This window comes from Leptodactylus fuscus, chromosome 7, assembly GCF_031893055.1.
Source record: "Leptodactylus fuscus isolate aLepFus1 chromosome 7, aLepFus1.hap2, whole genome shotgun sequence".
Taxonomy (NCBI): Eukaryota; Metazoa; Chordata; class Amphibia; order Anura; family Leptodactylidae; genus Leptodactylus; species Leptodactylus fuscus.
The window spans coordinates 59,751,882-59,775,048 of NC_134271.1; the positions used below are offsets into that span (position 1 = coordinate 59,751,882).

A 23,167-nucleotide genomic window follows, 5' to 3' on the forward strand; every position below is an offset into this window, starting at 1 on the left:
TGGTCCGACCATGCCCCAGTGGTGGTGACCTTGTCCCCTAACCCCATGACCACTCAACAGTGCCATTGGCACCTTAATGAGTCTTTACTGAAGTCGCTGACTTCGCTCCCTATTTTACTCACCCTTCTAGCTATTTCCGCGATAACTTGGGCTTTGTCAACTCCCCTGGGGTTCTATCGGAAGCCCATAAGGCTGTCATGAGAGGTCAAATACGAAAACACAACTAAAGGGTGCATTCACCCTACGTAACGCCGGGCGTGTATGAGAGCCGTACACGCCGGCATTACGGCAGACTGCCGAACACTTCCCATTCACTTCAATGGGAGCGCTCGTAACAGCGGCGTTTACGAGCGCTCCCATTGAAGTGAATGGGAAGTGTTCGGCAGTCTGCCGTAATGCCGGCGTGTACGGCTCTCATACACGCCCGGCGTTACGTAGTGTGCATGCACCCTAAGGCAAAAAAGTCTTAGATGATAATCCAAAAAAAATCAACAATATAGAACATGGACAATGGAATCATCATACGTAAAAAAAAAAAAAGATTTATGACCTTCTATACGAGGCAATAAGGCTCATACTTTACTAGCGAGGACCCTCAGAGATTACTGTGCCACTTCTGTCCTGCATGCCGTTCGTGACGCCTCTGCTTTTCACTCTTATTACACTAAGCTGTACAATCTCCCTGTTCTGCGGGCCTTGCATTCCCCTGGTGGTCGATCTGGTTTAGCTTCCTACCTAGCTGCCTGTGGTCTGCAGAAATCCTCTCAATGTGTAACCTTCCGTGAGGTTCAATATAAGCTGTTGATGCAATGGTATCATACCCGTTCTCCTTCATGCATTGAACCCTGGCTATTCCTTCGGTGTGTTGGCGCTGCCAGGCCGCGGTGGGTACACATTTTCTGGATGTGTCCTCTTATTCTGGGCTTTTGGAGGGAGGTTAGGGCTCTGATGGCTTTTCTCTTTATTCAAGGGGTTCCTCTTGACCCGCTTATGTACCTCCTTGGCCTCCCTCCTGGGTCCCTGGGTCAGAGGACATCCAGGCTGTTTTTGTATCTTTGCACAGCAGCTAAAACACTCATAGCCAGGCATAGGAGCAGCGTGGCACCTCCCAGTGAGTCTGCGTTTCTGGCCAGGATGAATGGTGTCTTGAGTTTTTCATGCTGAGTTTTAATAACACCCTTGACACCTTCCAATCTATTTGGGCCCCCTGGGACACTTATTGTATCTTGCAGGGCTTTTAATTTTGGTCTCCCTCCCCTCACCCTCTCTTTTTCCTTTCCTTTTGTGCCCTTCCTCGGTCCTTTATCTTATCGTTGTCCTTCCCCTTCTTGTTCTAGTCTTCCTTGTCTTTTTGGCACATCCTTTTGGTTTGACGATTTATTTGCACTTTGCTGTTTAGAAGCCGGGGGGGCATCTGCCCCTTCCCTCTTATTGTTATGCCTTTTCTTGATTGGTTTTTGTATTGGAAAATGTTTAATAAAAATTAGTTGAAAAAGAAATAAAACAAAAAACTCCAGCTGCTGCAGCATCTCAACAAGGATGACCCAGATTGGCGCACTGAATTTCCAGAATGGGCAAAACAAAAATTGGAACAGGATTCTAAGTTTAAACAGAACATTATGTTAAGTGATGAGGCAAACTTTTTTGTGAATGGTGAAGTTAACAAACAAAACCACTACTATTGGTGTGACACTAACTACACTGGATAGATCCCTCCAAGACTGGTGGAACACAAAAATTGATGGTATGGTATATGGTACAAAGATAGTGGGGGCCATTCATCATCAATGGAAACCTTAATGCCACTGGATATCTGAAATTGCTACATGATGTGTTTCCCTCTTTATACACTGAAGCTGGCACGTTCCCTGAGATTTTCCAATAAGATGGTGCACCACCACATTATGGGTGTCAGGTCCAAGCATTGTCGTGGGCCAGTTGAATGGCCACCAAGGTCTCTTCATCTGACCTCCTTAGACTTTTATCTATGGGGTCATCTGAAGGCAATTGTCTATGCTGTGAAGATATGAGATGTGCAGCACCTAAAACAACTGATACAGGACGACTGAGCTAGTATTTGTTCTGCGGTGTTGCTATCAGTGTGTCAAGAGTGGGAGAAGAGGGCAATTGGCAATCCAACACAATGGGCAGCACTTTGAACACATTTTATAAGTGGTCAGAAATTTGTAAATAACTCATGAAAGAATAATAGTTACATTAAATCCAACCACACCATTGTTTTTCTTATGAAATTCTCAATAAGTCTGATGTGTCACATGACCCTCTTCCCATTGAAAAAAGCTAAAGTTAGGATCCAAAATGGCTGAGTTCCAAATGGCCGCCATGGTCACCACCCATCTTGAAAAGTTTTCCCCTTCCCATATGCTAATGTGCCACAAACAGGAAGATGATATCACCAACCATTCCATTTCGGTGTATCCAAATACATGGCCCACCCTCAGTGGCGTAACTAGGAATGGCGGGGCCTCGTGGCGAACTTTTGACATAGGGACCCCCTCCTGACTGACGCCGAAGACCTTGACCGACCAACCCCCCCCCGCATTCCTGCCCCTGCTTTATTATGCCCCATAGTGGCCCCTGCACACAATATTATGCCCCATAGTGGCCCCTGCACACAGTATTATGCCCCATAGTGGCCCCTCCACACAGTATTATGCCCACTGTGGACACCCATTAACAATTATTATACTCTGGGGTCTTTTCAGACCCCAGAGTATAATAATCGGAGACCGAGAAAGGATACCAACATAAAAAAACACTGTCAGTTACCTATCCCTGGCTCCGCTGCAGTCCTCGGTGGTGTCGGCCATCTTCAATGACGTTTGGACGTCACATGACCCGGGACGCAGGCCTGAGTCATGTGACATCAGAGACGTCACAAAACTAGGCCTGAAGCCTGTCTGGAGCGCGGAGAGGTAATAAGGGTGCATTCACACTACGGAACGCCAGCGTGTATCACAGCCGTACACGCCGGCGTTACAGCAGGGCTGCCGGACACTTCCCATTCATTTCTATGGGAGCCGGCATGCGAGCGCTCCCCATAGAAATGAATGGACTGCTTTTTTTCCATTCATTTCTATGGGGAGCGCTCGCATGCCGGCTCCCATAGAAATGAATGGGAAGTGTCCGGCAGCCCTGCTGTAACGCCGGCGTGTACGGCTGTGATACACGCCGGCGTTCCGTAGTGTGAATGCACCCTAACGGTGTTTTTTATGTTCTCTTACCTCTTCCGGGCCTCCGATCATTATACGGAAAAGACCCTCGAGTATAATAATAGTGTTTTTGGGGCCTGCGGCATCACTTACCGATCCCGGCTGGAGTAATGGCCTATTAAGAAAAAAACAAAAAAACGCAGTGGTAGCGGCTATCGCCGGGCACCTAATGCCCCGGGCCCTGTGGCAGTCGCTAACCCTGCTACCCCGGTAGTTACGCCACTGCACACCCTTCTACACCCACACACTTACTCTGAATGACCTATCACCTTTGAGGAACAGACCATAAAAACACAAGTAAAAACAAAATAAAATATACACATGAATTACCCCCTAAACATGACAGAGATAAAACACATATTTGGGGATAAAAGTATTTGATTATCAGAGAAATGAACTAGAATGTAAAAAGGATTTTCTTTTTATTATTGGTTTACTGGAAATAGCCTGGACCTGAACTGGTTAAAGAGAGAACACTGCCCATAGACCGCCGATAGAGGGTTCTCATGGCCAATGCTTCAACCTGTGTAAAACTACAACTCCCAGCATTGCTTGTCACACCATCGGTGGGAAGCTACTGCCCCCTACAGTAAATACATTATAATGTGAATGTATCATCCCCTTGTCCAGAGCTGAGCGATCTACAGGGCCAAACCACAACACCTCGCAGACCTCCGCTAACGGGAACCAAATAACCGATACTTTGTTTCTTACCATACAGTAATATATGAGGAACCCCGAAGGGCCGGCCGTGAAGGACCCAATGGTGTGCCCTAACACTGCCTGTCCAGAATGCCGCTCTTCTATTGGCTAGAAGTTGACCGGCGTAGATTGGAGCAGAGTATGTGTCAGTTTCAGTGACATTGCTTCAGCCCCATGCAGTGAGATGAGTACCGGGCTCGCTCGCTTGTTCTCCTCTGGGGTTGTGAGATGTTGTCGGGTCGGCTGGTGGCGGGGTCTGTCTTGTGGGGCCGGAGCACGTCAGGTGAGGGCTAGTTGTCATTGTGCGGCTCGTGTGCTGCCTACTACCTGTGATGTAAGTGTATTGTTGTCATTATCTGGAGCTGGTGACAGGAGGAACTCCATAGGGTACTGTATAATGATAAGTTCCTAATATTCCTTGTGTTCTAATTTGTCACTATAGTCACTTCCTCTACTTGATGTCAATGAACGGGAGCATTCTAATTCACTTCCAGAGGCTGAAATCTGTTCATATCTTATTGCTTTTCACAGCTGAGGGTTTGCTACTATTGTATCCAGTGTAGATAATTCCACAACTGTAAACTGATACATGTAATGTAGACCTGATACTTTTGTAGCAAATTATTAGGTCAGTAGGGACATTTTTGTGTCTGGAATGTTAAACTCATAGAGTATTTAAGATAAGATAATCCTTTAATAGTCCCACCATCGGGAAATTAATTGTGTTACAGCAGAATAATAATACAAGAAAAATAACAAACAAAAAGCACAGATATAAAGATATAGGAGAGAAGATAGTAGGCGTCATAACAAAAACTTCAGGATCTTGTAGTTCTCGGTACAGAGTGCTCTTCGCTTAGCCTGGTGTAGGGTGCAGCAGTCGGTCACTGACAGTACTGACCAATGCTGTCACGGTCTCATGTATGGAATGGGAGTTATTCTCCAACATGGAAGTCACCACTGACAGTATCATTCTGTCTCCCACCACCTGCACTTGGTCCAGGGGGCTCCCCAGGAAAGAGCTGGTCCTTCTAATCAGTCTGTCAAGTCTATTCCTATCCCTGGCTGGTATGCTATTCCCCCAGCAGGCCACTCCAAAGAAGATGGCTGATGCCACTACAGAGTTGAAAAAGGTCCTAAGAAGTGCCCCCTGGACTCCGAAGGCCATCAGCCTCCTGAGCAGGTAGAACCTGCTGTGACCCTTTCTGTGCGCACATTCAGGTGATCAGCCTAGTTCAACTTATTATGGAGGAGCACACCCAGGTACTTATAGCTATTGACTAATGTCCGTCCCCTGGATGTCCACTGGTTTTGGAGCACATCTCCGCTAACTAAAGTCCACCACCATCTCCTTGGTCTTCCCACCATTAATCCCTAGGTGGTTCCGCTGGCACCAATCCACAAAATCTTGGTTTAAGTCTCTGTACTGCCTGTCATCTCCTTCTGTGATGAGGCCTACTATAGCAGAGTCATCAGAGTACTTTTGTAAGTGGCAGCTTGATGAGTTGTACCTAAAGTCAACAGTGTACAGTGTGAAGAGGAAAGGGGCAAGAACTGTACCTTGAGGTGCCCCTGTATTACAGATCAGTGTCTGATACACAGCCTCGGATTATGGATTGCAGCAACCTGCTGTGTAGTGAATTAAGTATGATGAGCATGATTATCTATTTATCTCTGGACAAGGACAGAACTTTTTGTGACTGAGAATTAGTTTGCTTGTATTGCATGATTGACCGATGAGTTATAAAAGTAACTCGCAGCAAGCACGACAATGAAAGCGATCAAAAGATAGTAGCTGTCAGAGAATGGTGGGGGTTGTATTGGGTTGAATCCACTGGAAGTTGAATTCGGGCCTGTGTAGTCAGTAGACCAAACCACCAACTCCAAATCCTTTATTTTTCCACAGCCCGATTCTGACTCCAACTCCATAATTGGCTGATAGCTGTGGTCCATTAGAAGCAGTTATCCTCAAATTCATTAATTGATTTCCTATGAAAGTAGATATGCAACAAACTATGCATCTAATTATTATACAATGTTAATAATTGTACAGTTAAAACGAAGTGAACATTTTATTTTTAAACCGAGGTCAGAAACGGTTTTTCTGGCTCCACAGCCCTGGTCGGAGTACCACAGTTTGAATACTGCTGTTGTTAAGGTTGACGTTGCATTGCATTCACAAAGATGACTGACACTTGTGTTGTGTTTTTCCTGTTGCAGTCTCTAAGAGGAGGCCTGGTATTACATCAGAATCTCCAATGGAGGCCACCACAGATGTTATCATTTATGGGCTCTAAGCCTTTCAGAGGTAAGTAGCACGTAGTGACATACCCTGTGCTAGCATTGATGTAGTAGACTAAACACCCACAAATGTGCGACCACTGGTTTTGTAACAGACATTTCTTAGTAATTTTTACATTGCAGGAGATGTATGATGGCTTGTATGGCAGTTCTGACGTAAATTGTGATTTTAGTGCAAAAATAGCAACTTTTCCTCTTTTATGCCATCCTTGTCATTTATGATAACTTACCCTAGTTTACTGTCATAAATAATGGCTGAAATCTATGTCCGCTATGGGAATCCATTCACAGCAAAAATGGCTTCTTAAAATATAACTTTTAATACATCAGTTAAAACTGCTTCATCTATATGGTAAAAACAGATCCAGTCACCATGTTTTCTTTTGTTGTTTTTTTTTATTTTGGCCCTTTATATTATTATTATTATTAATAATAATTAATATATATATATATATATATATATATATATATATATATTTTGAGAAGTCTTCAATAAACTTTAATGTTAAAAAATAGGGGGAAAGAGGGGGGGGGGGGAACCAGGCACAAGGCAGGCTAACAAGGTAGGGTGTAAGGGAAGCAGGGGAGGGGATTTGGGGAACAAAGACTCTGACGCAGCAGAGCCAGAATATTCAAGAAGTACAAAAAAGAAGAAAGGCAAAATCCAATATAAATGGCAATGAACATGAGAAAACGAAAACTTAAAACACAGAGACAAGGACATTTGACAACATTACAAGGGAACAGAGGGGAACAGAGTGCGGAAGGCAGCGGAATAATAGAAATGGTTCCATAGTAGCCAAGTCTGCTGATGCACCCCATCATCAGGGTGGAGCCGAGCCATCAAGTCTTCCATCATGCGTAAATGTACAAACTCCTTCAGCCAGGAGAGGAGTGTGGGGGAGGGAGGGGGGGGGGGAGTCCTGGGATTTCCATAGTCTAGGTATGACTGACTTTAAGATTATTCTTCTACGTGGTCCAACAGTGATCACTTACTGTGAAGTAGCCTTCTCGTCAGCTATCTTCACGTTATGTCCTACCTGTCCATTTATCTTACGTTAAGAGGCATGTCACTCATGTTAAAAATATATTTGTATGCGCGCTGACTCCACAGAGCACAGATTATACTTCTTTACTAAAGGACAATACATGTAATAGTTTAGTCTTCTACACTATTACATGTAGACAAAAAGCAGATACCTCAATGAATACCTTCCAAACTAAGGTTTAATGAATGCTCCAGGAGCAATGAATGGACAGACTGGATATTATGTGAAAGTAGCTTTCCTTTGCCAGTAGAAGCTATTTTATATGACTGTACTTATACTTTTCCCCTGAACCTCTGAATAATGGGATTATGATAAAAATATGTGTATCTTCATTACAGACAAGTCAAAAGAACCTGGTTCACAAGGCAGTGGTTGGAACAATAGGAAAAATGATGGAAACAAGAAAGAACCCAACTGGTGGCAGCGAATACAGAAGGTGTGTGAGTAGGAACATGTTAGGATCCCATATAAAGAAGCCCATGTAGACAAGTGCTATTAGCAGAAGTGTTAACATTCTTCCTCATTGTTTAAAAATATTTTTGTAAAGGGCACCTGTCATCCATCAGAACCCAACATATTAACCCAGTCCTGCAGATCGATAGGTCAGGGTTACCTGAAGCAAACAGTGTTTTTACCTAGTGAATAATTTTCTCGGTTGCCATTTATGCAAATGAGCTCTTTGGAGCAACCAGGGCATTGTCACTTACCTCTTTGGAGCAATGGCAGCATCCTCATTGCTGCAAAGCTCATTTATATACTGACAAAAAAAACTATATCACCAAAATGGAGGCACCAGTTGAAAAGATTCACATGACCATAAGTTATCTATCTGTGGGACTAGGCAGGACAGAAGTGTTTAATCTCCTAAATTATTCAGTGAAAGCCTGGATTCTCATATGGCTGTTTATAATAGGTAATCTGCTTGGTATAAACAAATATTAACATTTCTTTATTCTGCCTTGTCTCTAAAGGGTGAGTTCCCATGGGATGATAAAGATTTCCGCAGCCTTATGTTTCTCGCAGCCGGACTGGTTACTGGATTTGCGGTATTTTACGTTAGAGACTCCGGCAAGGAAATAAGTTGGAAGGAATTTGTTCATTCCTACCTGGAAAGGGGATTGGTATGTGTCATTGTATATTGTGCTGTGAAATGTGGCTGTGTTGGTGTGTTCATATATTGTCGTGCTCCTTCATTTAGAACTCATCGCAGAGATGGAGATAAGCAACTGCTAGGCACATTGCATCTAGTTACTCCATAAAAGACAAATCCACCCTGTCTGTCCCTTTTTATTGGCTGTTGCATTACAATGCAAGTTTTGTTTTTGTCAAATCCTGTGGAAAATTAGCAGAATCCACCATGAAATATATGATGTCTGCCGCCAAAGCATGTTACTTCAATAGGTGTGGAGGATATAAATCCCAGCAGATCCCTACCATTTCTCATCTTGGCAGAAGCAATACTCTGGACGCATTTGTTATAGATCTATTTCTAAATGTCCCACTACTCCCCGGTATTCCTTCAGCGACATGAGACGTCATCGCTGCATGACTTGTGGTGACATTTAAAGACTGACTCAGGGCTCGTTCACATCAGCGTTGTGAACTCCGTTATGCAGGTTTCCGTTTCCTGCCTAAAACAGAGGCAGGAGAAGGAAACCTGCAGGAGTCTCTCTCACCCATTCATTTGAATGGGTGAGAGAGATGTCCAGCCGTGAGCAGCGGTGAGCGTTTTATGCTCTCCGCCGCGAAACCAGGTTTTATAATCCGGACACAGAGTCGGACATGCAGTACTGTGTCCGGATAAAAAAAATCCGGTTTCGCGGCGGAGAGCATAAAACGCTCACCGCCGCTCACAGCCGGACCCGGTCTGCGCTTTCCGTCTTCTGGCATGCAGAAGACGGAAAGCACAGAACGGAAAGAAGAACGCAGGTGTGAACCTAGCGTCATGGGTGTTTCGTTAGTTTTTTACCGATTTCTGCATCAGTATTTTAAAAAGTCCTGGAAACTAATTAACTAACTGTTGGCAGAAATTTAATGTCTGTGAACATCTTGGACACGAGAATGGATTGAGCATTATTGCTATCATATATCTTTTTGCTTTTCTATTCGCTATAGGTGGATCGCCTAGAAATTGTCAATAAGCAATATGTAAGAGTGATTCCTGCACATGGGGCCTCTTCTGAGGTGAGTATAATGCTTACTATCCTAGCTACGTCACCTGCTGCTATAGGGAATGTTTCCAGCTATAGCATTCACCACTCTGCTCCCTGCATAGCTCAGTGTTCATTGGGCCTTAACAGTGTCTTTGTGTATATATCATAGGAATATATGTGACGCATCATGCAGTATCCTTGTGAATTGCAGGCACAAGCTTGGTTTAATATCGGTAGTGTGGACAGCTTTGAGCGCAACCTGGAGATGGCACAGCAGGATCTGGGGATAGAACCAGCTGATCGTATTGCTGTTGTGTACACCACTGAAAATGATGGGTGAGTGATTAAGCTTTGAGGGTATGTATGCATATGCAGAGCCTGCATCCACAACCTAAAATAGCTGATAAATGAGAATATTAGACTACATTCAGCTGCTTAGCAGTATACATCAGACAGATTTTTAGGTTAAAGTATTTTAACCCTTTAAGGATATGGCCTAAAAACACCTTAAAGACCAGGCCCCGTTCTTAATAAATGATTGTCAAATTTATGTGGGGTAATTACTTCAAGAGGCTTTAACTTACCCAAGTGATTTTAAAATGTATATTTTTCGTGACACATTGTACTTCATGTTAGTGGTAAACTCTGGTTAATAATTTTTTTTTTGCATTTATCTATGAAATAATAACAACTTCAGAAAAATTTGCAACTTTCAAGATGTGAAATGCTCTGCTTTTCACCCAGATAGTCATACCATCCAAATTCTGTAATAAATATTTTCTAGCCTCAATTCTGTGCAGGATCAACCAGGGAATTGGGCTCTGGCTATCGATATTGGCACCCCCCCTCTCCCTCCCAAACACACTGTGGGGGGACAATCACGTACAAAAACCCCTTAGATGTCATGATTATGATTACTTGCAGCATTTAAGGAGGTTAATGCCACCAGACCTGGTGGCTTGTCCTCTCTCTATAACCGCCGATGTGGGTAGCAAGACGGGGAGAGCGGAGAAGCCACCTGCACTTCTAGCGCAGGGGGCTTCTCCAGTGCTTTTTTTTTTTTTCTTCTCCTTTTTTTTTTTTTTTTTTTTCTACCAATGCTGAATTGGCTTGGTAATTGGGATGTAAATAGACACGCTAGTGCCTGGAAACGGTTAAAGGGTATCTGTCACTCTGGTGAAGAATATTAAACCAGAATTAGATGGGCCTGACCTATCTAACACTTTTTCCTAAGGAAAATTTGTACCTCAGTTGCTGAAATATTCTTTTATTTCAGAATTTGTAAATTAGAAATCTGGAGCACCGCAGGTTGGCTCCATTTCTCCAAACTGTTATGTTCCACACTGCCCAGGAGCCCCCCACCCTCACTCTTTCAGTCACTGGGCCAAGCAAGTTTTCAGTTTAACTATCTTGCCCCATCACTCAAATAAGGAAGGAGATAGAGGGCAATGTGGGGCGTCGAATTTCGGAGCAATGAAGTCGCACTTGGTGCTCCAGATTGCTCGTTTGTGTATTGTGAAATACATTCTTGGCAACTGAGTCACAAATTTTCCTGGGGAAAAAAGTGTTACAGTCAGATGAGCCTGCATTGTGTTGCTGGTTCAATATGCTTCACCCTCGTGACTGCCTTTAAAAACCTTGAGCCAGTTAAATTTTTATTGCTTCTGATTTCAAAGCATTGCACCATGTATGTATGTAATGCAGGCTATGTATAAATATAAAGGACTTTATTTGCTTGTTTTTACAGATCGTTTCTCATGAGTATCATTCCCTCGCTACTCATCATAGGATACATATTTTATAGCCTACGGAGAGGCATTATGGGGTCTGTCCGAGGAGGAAAAAGCGGAGGAATTTTTGGTATTGGAGAGACAACAGCCAAGATGATGAAAGGAAACATTGATGTCAAGTTTCGTGACGTGGCTGGATGTGAGGAGGCGAAATTGGAGATAATGGAATTTGTGAATTTCCTTAAAAACCCCAAACAATATCATGATTTGGGTGCAAAGATACCTCGGGTAAGAGACATTGGAAAAGTGTGAATTATGCAATGTGGGGCATTAAATGCGCCCACTCTGTTTCGCTGACCACAGAAGGATTTTCCTGCTATGTTCTTGGTATGAATATGGATTGCTAATCTTTGTTTTGCTTGTTCTGAATTCAAAGCAAGATAGATATTGTTAGAAAGTATCTTAAAGAACTGGTATGGCAATATGAAGTTCTCCCCAATCCACGCCAACACTGGGACTCTCACCAATGATGACAATCAGGGTCCAGTTCCCAGTTTGCGTATGTGACTGGAACTGCAAGTCAAGCACACTCCCATATCCTTTCCTTTTTATGGGACTGCCAATAGGGGAGCACAATGCTCAGCTATCTACAACAGTCCTGTAGAAGTGAAGGGAAGTGCAATACATATTCAACTAGTGGATTCATTCATACAAGAAAAATTAAAGGGGTTGCCTTGTCATAGACCCCCCTCTATTAGTCCTAGATGAAAAAGTGACCGCACACTCACTGGTCATCTATTCATTAAATGGTCACCATGTGGGACTATGTTCTTCCATCACTGGTGAGAGTGTTGTGGAGTTGGTAGGCCAAGCCACTAACTGAGATTACTTTATTTTTTCACAACCTGATTATGACTCCTTTATATCCAGCCGTGGCTAGCAAGAAGCTGTAAAGCTCCCCTGATTCATTAAAAAGCTAGTAATTGAAAGTAAATATGTAACACACTATGTATCTATCTATATCTATATAATTATATAAAATTAAAATTGTATGGTATGATGTTATATAAATAACATTTGTTATTTGTATTTGTTTCAGCAGCAGGTGTTTTAACTCATCTAGATATTACAACCGTGTTAAATAAAACCCTAGCTTTATTCTTTTATTTCTGTTCTCTTGATAGGGAGCAATGCTCACTGGACCCCCAGGCACTGGTAAAACCCTACTTGCAAAGGCGACTGCAGGAGAAGCCAATGTACCATTTATAACTGTGAATGGATCAGAGTTCCTGGAAATGTTTGTAGGAGTTGGCCCTGCCAGGGTATGATTGTAGTTGCCCTTCTAGATACTCATTGTTTTAAAACGGATATGATATATATATTTTTTTTTTTTTAAATAATAATTTTTTTTATAGGTGCGGGACATGTTTACTTTGGCTCGAAAAAATGCACCGTGTATCCTCTTTATTGACGAGATTGATGCTGTTGGCAGGAAACGAGGACAAGGAACCTTCGGAGGGCACAGTGAGCAGGAAAATACTTTAAACCAGCTGCTTGTTGAAATGGATGGTTAGTACTAATTGCCTAGAACTGATGTAACAGAGTTAGTGGAACTCGTACTAGCAGTTGCTGTGTAGTCCTGCAGCTTTAGGTTCCCCCAGAACCCTTATAAACCTTTACATTCAGTGCACTCACTGGTAAACCTGCAACCTGTGTTTTGGCTACACTGTGAGAAACTACAGTAATGTGCAAATGTTTTAGACAGGTGAGCAAAAATATATGCTAAGTAATATTGCTTTAAAAAATAGAAGCGTTAATACATTTTTTGTTAATTAAAAAAAAGAAAGTGAACGACCAAAAGAGAAATCTAATTAAAATCAATATTTGGTGTGACCACCTTTGCCTTCAGAAAAGTATGAATTCTTGTAGGTACACTTGCACACAGTTTGTGAAGGAGATCGCCAGGTAGATTGTCCCAAACATATTAAAGATCTAACCACAGATCTTGTGTGGTTGTAGACTTGCTCAAATCATTCTGTGTAATCCTAGACTGACTTGCTGATCTTGAGATCAGGGCTCTGCGACAGCCATATCATCTCTTCTAAGACTCTTCCTCTAAAGGGTGGTCACACCTAATATTGATTTGATTTACATTTCTCTCTTGTTCATCCACTTAATTTTGTTAATTGACAAAAATAAACTATTAACATTTTCCACACCTACCTAAAATGTTTGCACAGCACTGTATGTTCAGCCTGACTGGTAATTGACATCAGAACATCTGAATTATGATGATTCAAATGTGTATGCTGAATCTTTGATTGTATGTGTGAATGTGTTTCTTGCTGTATACTGTGTGCGTGCGTGCGTGCGTTTTCTTGGTTTGTGTGTTCTTCAGTTTATCTCTATGTATTCCATTGTGTGTTTGCTTGTGTATTTTTGTTGTTTTTTTATTTTATTTTATTTTATTTTGGTATATCTGTATTTTTATACATGTTTTATGTGCAAAATCCACCCTTTGTAATAATTGCATGAGCACAATCCATAATTTAAGCGTTCTCTCAGTTGATCCAGTTAATTGTCTTGAAGCTAGTGACTACCCTGGAGCATATAGGATTGTGTGACTCATGTAACCAACCTGTAATGAGTGAATAGATGATGCAATGTATTGTATAACATAAAGTCTACAGCAAGGAAACATAAGCACACCAGCAGGTGGCAGTATAGAGATTTTGGATCTACACATTGTATAAGAGAAGGGACTGTCTGACTTCTCTCTTATACAACCTCAGTGGATCACTTCTAGTGGTTCATTTTCTGGTCCGTCTGATTGCTAGTTAGTTACAGGGTATTGGTTAGTAACTGTAACTAGAGCATTGCTTAGTAAGCAAGTGTTTGGCACTGCACTGCACAGCATTGGATGCAGGATGAAAACTATTGCAGTAGAACTATTGCTATTCTTGTAAAATGTTAGCATGCATATGCTTTGGTAGGCCATGCTGAGAGCTGTAGTCTTGCCTTAGCTGGAGAGCCACAGGTTAAAGGTCATGGATTAGAGTAGATAGCCACTAATGTTCAGACTTCCTTTATTTCTCATTACTTTTTCTCTCTTTTGCTTCAGGTTTTAACTCTGACACAAATGTGGTCGTCTTGGCTGGTACCAACCGTGCAGATATACTGGACCCTGCCTTAATGAGACCGGGGCGATTTGATAGGCAGATCTTCATTGGTAGGTTATAACTCTTGGAGGGGTTACCTTCAGATAAAACCAAATCAGCAATTATTATATTGTAATAAATATGATCAATGAAAATCGTGCGATCTTTGGGTTTAGATTCTAAAACAGAATGGTACCATATATATTGAAAAGGATACTCTTAATATTTTTAACTATACAGTCATACAGTAAAACTGCAAAACTAGGAGATCCCTTGATAACTGATGTCTTTATATTAGTCATATATTTTATCCTGTAGGCCCCCCTGATATAAAAGGAAGGGCATCTATATTTAAGGTTCACCTCCGCCCTTTGAAGTTGCCTGAGAGCCTCAGCAAGGATGACTTGTCTCGGAAGCTGGCTGCACTGACTCCAGGCTTTACAGGTGATGATTTCATAGTATTGTAGTAGATTATGATCTAGAATAACTAGCCCACTTTCTTGCTTCTTCTGCACCATGACTTTATCACCATATTTATCCCAGGTGCTGATATCGCCAATGTCTGCAATGAAGCCGCTCTGATCGCCGCAAGACACCTGAATGAGTATGTGATAGAGAAACACTTTGAGAAGGCCATTGAGCGTGTCATTGGAGGTGAGAACTCTGGAAATTGCAGCCTTTATTTCACACTAGCAGGAGGGCCTGGTTTTGCACGGGTATATTTCATTTTTTGTTTATGTAGTGGCCCTATAAGCATTGCCCAGTTTTGCAATCGTGTATTTTGTATGTCATTTGTGTATGTGTGTGTGTGTGTGTGTGTGTGTGTCTCTGCCCGTGACTTGATCTGCATGTTGTTGGCATCGATGATCCGCCTATATTCAGCAAATTGCTGCCGTCGATGGTTGGCCTGCTCTGGCGTTTCGGCAGCTCTTAAGCAGTCCTGCTGCTGAACTTGTTCCTCACACCATGCCTGTGATTGTTCCGGCATCTCAGCAGCTCGCTGGGACACCATATAATGAGCATGTTGTTGGTGTTGATGATCAGCCTGCTCCGGCGTTTCGGAAGCCGTCAAGCTGGCCTGCCGCTGAACTCATTCCTCGTGCTGTGCTCGTGATTGTTCCGGCATCTCAGCAGCTCGCTGGGAAGCCATATAATGAGCATGTTGTTGGCATTGATGATCCACCTGCTCGGGTGTTTCGGAAGCTGTTAAGCTGGCCTGCCACTCAATGCATTCCTCGTGTTGTGCCCATGATTGTTCCGGCATCTCAGCAGCTTGCTGGGATGCCATATAATGGGTGTGTTGTTAGCGCTGATGATCCCCCTCAGCTCCACTTGAGGAGAACTCTGTTGACTTCTGGCTCCTTCATAGCTGTCGTTTTCTTAGAATTTTGCAACAAATTAGTTTTTCTTTTCCCCGGCGTGTTTAAAAGTAGCAAACTGCCAATTTGGCTTAAAGGTGTTTTCCGATCTAGTGTGTTAGCACTGCCTGGAGCTGATCAGATAATATGCAAATGTGTGTACAGAATTCACTGAGGGTTAGTGTGTGTTTACACAGAGAGATAACAGACCTGGTACCTGAGATAAGTTGCTGCAAGTGCAGTGTAATACAGTATGTGAACATAAATGCATAACAGTCATTAAGCCATGTCATTTACCGGGATAAAAAGTAGCCTATAGGTTACAATCTATGTGCCAAATTTCATCCAAATCCGTTCAGCCGTTTTTGCGTCAGGGCAGGATGCATTTTCAAGATTCTAGTCTATGAATAAATACACTTTGTATAAGGAAAAATAGCTTTGAACCGTGTTAGCCAGTGGATATGAAAAAAGGATTACACGCAATTACACGCAAACTACATCCACTACTGCAAAAAGACAACCATCTAAAATCTATATTTCCAGACCCCCCTCTCCTATGCTATAGACAGCCTCCAAACCTCAGGAATATGGTTATTAGCAACTCACTGTCACCTCCAACTAACACAGGAACATTTCCATGCGGACAGAAAAGTTGCAAAACCTGTCCGCACATACTAACCACGGATAAAATAAAGATCCCGAGCTCTGATCAAAACTACAAGATCCCAGGTACTTCACCTGCAGCACACCTAATGTGGTGTATTTAATAATGTGTACCAATGTCCTGGGGGCTTGTATGTAGGTGAGACAGGACAGACACTGAGGATGAGGATGAACTCACACAGACATACGATTAGAGAGCAGAGAATGGACCTCCCTGTGCCAAAACACTTCTGCAATCAAAATAATAATATCACCAATGATATGAAGATCCTGGTTTTAAGAGGCAATTTCAAAAACAAAAAAGATCGGAGGATATGGGAATATAAACTAAAGATGACCTTTGACTCCTTCCAAATGGGGCTAAACCAGTCACAGGGTTTTATGACGTTTTACAACAACTAGACACCACGTGACTGATCAAAGGAGCCATAAACCCTGAGAACTCTCCTGTAAACTGATATGTTTTTTTTTAAACTGGTTATTTTCATGTTCTGCTTTCCATCTATTTTGCATCTAACACTCTATTCCTGTATAAATATGCCTGCCTTCAGATATTGTGTTATACCAGCCTGATGAAGGGACCATTCTAGCAGTTTCCGAAAGCTCGCAATTTGTCATCGTTTTTTAAGTTAACCATTAATAAAGGTATCAACTACTGAAGACTTCTCTCAATTTTTATTTTTTTTAAATACACTTTGAGAGGATAAAAATCTTTAAAGACTTCACATGCGCAAGAGGTGGATACAGTTGTACCCAGTTTACACAATCCACTGTAAGGCTCTTTTCATGCTGAACTCTGAGGTGTCCTTCCAAGATTTATACAGTGTAGTAAATGCTTTTTCTGGATCTCTATGCAATAGAAATGTCTGCTGTGCTACTTCATACAGGAAAAGAAATCAACCCTGTCAGTGAGTGTATCATGTGGTGCACACTTAAAGAACTCTAATTTGTTCTCCACCATTGAACATATGCACCAAAAAGCATATGTCAGATGTGTCAGGGAATAGCGGTGTGAAAGGAGCCAAAGGAACTGGTTACATTCTTATTGATCACTCTTGACATAGACCACTGGTAATACTTTGTTAATGAGCATTTTTATGAGCATTTTGCAAATTATGTTAGTTTGGTTTGCTGTGATATTGAAAAGCAATGAGTAGTCTTCAACATGTTAGTATTAAGTCTACTCCTCCAAGTGTAGCAAGACAGCGTTTGTTAGCACTTATCTGTGTAAGGTACATTATATGAAGTGGCTTTTGAAACTGACAACTCTTGTTGCATTTTTCTGCTTTCAGGACTGGAGAAGAAGACTCAGGTCCTTCAGCCAGATGAGAAGCGCACAGTAGCTTACCATGAGGCTGGACATGCAGTGGTTGGCTGGTTCTTGGAACATGCAGACCCCCTTCTCAAGGTGGCATGTAGATATAATTTGTTAGGCACCATTAAAGAGGTCTTCCAACTCTTTAGTTTTGATGATCTGTGTATTAGACTGGTGACATTCTCACCCTCGCTGATAAGTTGATTGAAGGGGCTGCTGCTCTCAGGCTGAGGATCTGCCTTTTCATTATGCCAGGAACAGCACCTTACATCATGTTGAGGCTATGCCTGGTGTTGCTGCTCAGCCCCCTTCACACAAAATTTTTATTTATTTTTTTCAATTCAAGTATTTTATTAAATGTTCCAAGATAAAATAACATCATAATAGACCCAGAATACATGAATATAACATACAAACAGAGCAGAGCCACCAAACGCAAACCCAAGGCTTCTGTCAGATGTAGATGCAGAGACACTGGTAATGCCAGCGGTGGAGGACCACTGTCAGAAATTGTAGTCCACCATTTAAGCCCTATAGGGGGGTCCAGAGCCCAGAAGCCTCTGATACTCTGCAGAATGTTGGAATTCCTAACCGTAAAACCAGATATTGTTAAAGGCCTCACTGGTGTCATGTAGGAAGGAACACAACCTACACAACTGGTTAGTGAGGGTCTGTGGACTAACCTAATAGTGATGACCTGTCCTAACGTTAGGATCAATTTTATGTTAGGAGGCCCACCTTAAAACCTTGTTCGTAAACCTAATGTTTGTTAATACATATTGAAGTGATTCTCTAACAACATAAAAGGACTGGTTCAATGTTTGGAGCAGATTCTGAGCAAAAGTCAGGATCATATTTTAAAGGAATTGAAAATATAAAGGAAGCGCTTGTACTTGTATTTTTGTTTCCTGCTTGATCCACATGTGTTTTTATACAAGAAACATGCATGTGTTCCCAGCCATGTTGAGGAAGTGGAAAAGGTTTCAGTCTTCAGACAGAAGTGTTTTGAGTAACAGTTGTTCAAAACTTACAATGAAATGCATACTGTAATATATGCTCATGTGCTTTTGACTTAGTCGATGATATTTTTCATATTCTGTTACAATTAAAAGATGTTAATAGGAAGCACAAACACATGTTAAATCTCTAATTTTGTCCACATCTAGGTATCAATCATTCCTCGAGGGAAAGGCTTAGGTTATGCACAATACCTTCCTAAGGAGCAGTATCTATACACCAAGGAACAATTATTTGACCGCATGTGCATGATGCTTGGGGGCCGTGTAGCTGAACAGATCTTCTTTGGCCGCATCACAACAGGGGCGCAGGATGACTTGAAGAAGGTCACACAGACTGCATATGCACAGGTCAGGACTAAATGAATGATAAATTCAACAAAATCTTTTCTTTATCACTATAAATGTTTAAGATGACGCGTTTCGGGGTTTAGGAGTCGCACAAGATCTTCCAGCCTTTCATCAGATCTGTGAGAAGCTGCAGACTCCTCTCTGAGTAGTGCACAGGCACGGATAGGTGTGTGTTTAAAAAGCAGAAGCTGTGAAGGTAGACCGGCCCCTCCCTTCTGTTTGTGTTCTGTCTTTAGACTACTGCTTTCTAAAGACAGACCTTCACTAGGAAGTGAGGCGATACCTAGGGACAGGAAATTTTCTCTAAACTTCCTGTCCCTAGGTATCACCTCACTTCCTAGTGAAGGTCTGTCTTTAGAAAGCAGTAGTCTAAAGACAGAACACAAACAGAAGGGAGGGGCCGGTCTGCCTTCACAGCCTCTGCTTGTTAACACACACCTATTCTTGCCTGCGCACTACTCAGAGAGGAGTCTGCAGCTTCTCACAGATCTGATGAAGGGGTGGAGCATCCTGTGCGACTCCTAAACCCCGAAACGCGTCATATTAAATATCTGAATAAATACTCGCCTTGATTCTAACCATCATCTTTGTCCCGAGTGAGCGCGTTTTACTGTCATCTATTGGTATATCCAATACTTACCTGTTGCATTCCCACCGACCTACGGTTGTTCGAGTCTAACGCTGCCAAATATACTCGGTGTATCTTTAAGGGCATATACATGTGATGTAAGTGATTCCTGCTGTTTTGAAGATCAAAAAGAAGCGCGGTTATTCTTCCAATATATTATCACTAAATGTGTTTTAGCTAGTTGTGAGTATGCTGGTTGAAGTGAATTCTATCGAATTTCAATCTCTTTGTCCTTACAGATTGTTACATTTGGAATGAGCAAAAAGTTGGGTCAGGTGTCCTTTGACCTCGGACGTCAGGGGGAAATGATTGCAGATAGACCCTATAGCGAAGCAACTGCAGAGCTTATTGACCAAGAGGCCAGAGAGCTCATCAACTCTGCTTATGAGAGAACTGTGGAGCTCATAACACAGTGCAGGGAGCAGGTGGAAAAGGTAAAGTAATGCCAAGCTCAATTCACTGGCAAGTTATTATTGCTGTCCAGAGATGCCTTGCAGAGACAACAGAAACAGGTCGGGTTCATTGATTCAAAGCAGCGCCTATAGTGCTGTGCTGTGTGAGCGGGGCGTTTCTCTCCGCTCACACTGTACAGCACAATAGGCGCTGCTTTGAAGAAGGACGTACCTGACTGACTGTCTGGAACGCCCTTCTGACTGTAAAGAGCTACGGTACCGGGACCGATAGCGCTTTACCCGGGGCACTGTCTGCTTTCCAGCAGTATATAGAACTGCCTGTGCCCCACACCATGAAAGGTCCTCTTTAATGTCTTCTGTATAGGAAAGCAGTGTGCTGCCCTTTCCTATACAGTTGGAAAAAAAGTATACTAACCAGTTTGACAGAACAAACACACACTCGTTTGACCTCCATTGGATGATTGGAACCCTTTATAAATGTTTGCCAGGGGTTAAATGCAAGGCTCAACCACAGTGTGCACTGATCCATAACTTCCTGCATTAGTTTTTCAGTTATGGGTATAACAGTCCTCTGTAGCTCTGCTTAAAGCACATGCAGTAGGTCATTCTACCTTGACATGTGAGTAATAACTTGTAATGTTTGCCACCAACAGGTTGGGAAGCTGTTGCTGGAAAAAGAAGTTTTAGAAAAATCTGACATGATTGACCTATTGGGCCCTAGGCCTTTCCCAGAGAAGTCGTCTTATGAAGAGTTTGTAGAAGGAACTGGTAGCTTTGAAGAGGATACATCTTTACCTCAAGGGTTGAAAGACTGGAATCAAGAGAAGACTGAAGAGCGTGACAAAACAAAGCCGTAAACCAGCACTTACCTCATTCTCTGATATGGACCTATGAGTATATTACTCAGCTAATAAGGCGGAATCTCAGGGAAGTCTACCAAGAAAACAACGGGCCAATTTTCTTCCATATTGACAATGTAGGACCATACCGTCAGTGCCTCAGCAATAGCTATAACACTTCAGAAGAAAAGTACATAATACAGAGTTAATCTGTAATGGCATTGAGTTCAGGAGACTCTGTATAGCATCAAGTGTTTGCCTAGAGGGGTATTCCAGGCAGAGAACTCCTCACTGTTACAACAAATGTATATTTATCTAAAGCGCTTAGTAATGTACTTGCTGTCTGGCAATTGGACTCTTTTGTGAGATTAGATCTCATCTCCTCCTGGCAGGAAATTGGTTGTCTTCTGTTTTTACACAACTCAGATGTCTCCTCTTCTATGCAGGGTGAGGAACGCTCCCCCTCACTTCTAAGACAAGACTTGTCACATGAGCACTGACTGAGTCCATGAATGCAAATACAACAATGTATTTAACAGGGAAGAGTTTTCTCTATCTGCAATACCCCTCAATTCTTGCTCCCCTGCATTACCCCTTCAATTTTTACTCTTCTGATTAAGTAAATTATTGATTAAGATTATAACTGTACTTCGTTTAGTCCCTACATTGTGAAACAAGTTTTTGGATATTTGCCACCTCCTTGTAGTGGCTTCTACCATCGGTAACGGAGGGCACACACGTATTTACACTATAGCTCCACCTAGAGAGTGGCACTGTAAGCGTTTGTCTACACAATTCATCTGAATGTTCAGGGAAATTTCTCTGTTTCTAGTATCCTTTATGTTATGTTGCTATAGAGGTTTGAGGTGCTAGGAACAAAAAATAATCCTTTTCTATCTTTTATAGTGCTTATTTGCAGACGTCTGGATGGCGGATGTGTCTGTTACAGAGGGATTTCCATATTACAAAGTGATCTGTTTGTATATGCCTATCTAGCAATTAGAATGCACACATTAATAGCAAACCCCAGGAACATCTTAGTTTGTTACTGGGAATAACATAGTACTATTGTATGAGCCAATCAGCAACTCCCCTGTTTAATTGAGGGGAATCTATAGATAAAAAATAGCACCTCCCTGATTCATTGGGCTGTATCTGGTATTACAGCTCAGCCTCATTTAGGCCACAGGGGCTGTGCTGAACAAATAGATGAAGGATAAGAGTGGTACCGTTTCTAGAAGAAAGCATCTACAACCTGATTAAAAATATATAGGGAGCAATATTTCCTCAGATTAATTCTTTAGGGGTTATCATTGTAGCTAATGGTAGAACGGTAAAAATATTCTGTCTTGGCAGGCCAGTTAAATCAATTAAGGCAAAATGTCCTGCCAACATCCTTTGCCCTTATAATCCTGGTTGGTTAGAGAAAGGGCTTTGCTCAGCAGGTGGCAGTAGTGAGCACAAGAGAAGGCTACTATTGGTCATAATGGCAGGTTTCTTTATTCTGTCTGATCACATTGGCTGTTGTGTATATACAATGGCATATGAGTAATAATAGTGATTTCCATAACATCAAATATGGAATGACTGACTATAAAAAGTAGGTAAACCTGCAGTGAAAGAGACACCAGAAAAAGTTTTTGCGTCTTAAAAGTGACCTCCTACATCAAGGTGACTGTGACCTCTATTTGATAATAAGAAAGATACAAATGCATATATTGCAGTAAAGTGATGGTGCTATCTTGTAAGGGGGGGCTTGTAGTATACGACACAAAAGCAAACACAAGAGGCAACAGTGGCAATACAACATTTAGGGGCTTGCATTTTTCACTCCACATAGGGTTAGTTAGGGTTGTGGTATGAAAGAGTCAGTAATGCAAACCAGGCGTCTTCTCTGTGCCAGGAGATTCTTTTGCTACCACATTTCCCAAGCTGTGTTGATTACTGCAAATAAAGTATCAATTGACCCTAATATAAAATTATCCTTGTCCTTCATCTGGCTCATATTGTGGCTTAGGGTGGGGTGAAAAGAAATAATGAACCAGCATCTTATGTTTCTACATACTGAGAAAAATGGAAGATAACAAATGCTGCCCATACATAATAAGGGCAAAGCTGCCACTATTCTAGATGTAATAGTGATATTAAAGGGGCTCTATCAGCAAAACCTAAAAAAGAATGATCTACTTACGCATCGTGCACACTGGGCGGGCATTCAGGGTGTGTCTTCTTCTTCATCCACGCCTCCTCTTCCTCCG

The 23,167-nt window shown here is 42.1% G+C and overlaps 1 protein-coding gene across 1 annotated transcript; it reads left to right on the forward strand.

The window, feature by feature from the left end:
• The first annotated feature begins 4,095 nt into the window (after nt 1-4,095).
• Nucleotides 4,096-22,872, forward strand: LOC142213590 (mitochondrial inner membrane m-AAA protease component AFG3L1-like). The gene is made up of 16 exons (XM_075281969.1): nt 4,096-4,218; nt 6,156-6,243; nt 7,624-7,721; nt 8,257-8,406; nt 9,401-9,469; nt 9,650-9,774; nt 11,186-11,456; nt 12,353-12,490; nt 12,584-12,737; nt 14,290-14,397; nt 14,645-14,770; nt 14,870-14,980; nt 17,640-17,755; nt 18,829-19,029; nt 19,897-20,091; nt 20,724-22,872. Exons 1-16 carry the CDS (start codon nt 4,120-4,122, stop codon nt 20,925-20,927), a joined length of 2,253 nt encoding a protein of 750 aa, XP_075138070.1. The 5' UTR covers nt 4,096-4,119; the 3' UTR covers nt 20,928-22,872.
• The last annotated feature ends 295 nt before the right edge of the window (nt 22,873-23,167 follow it).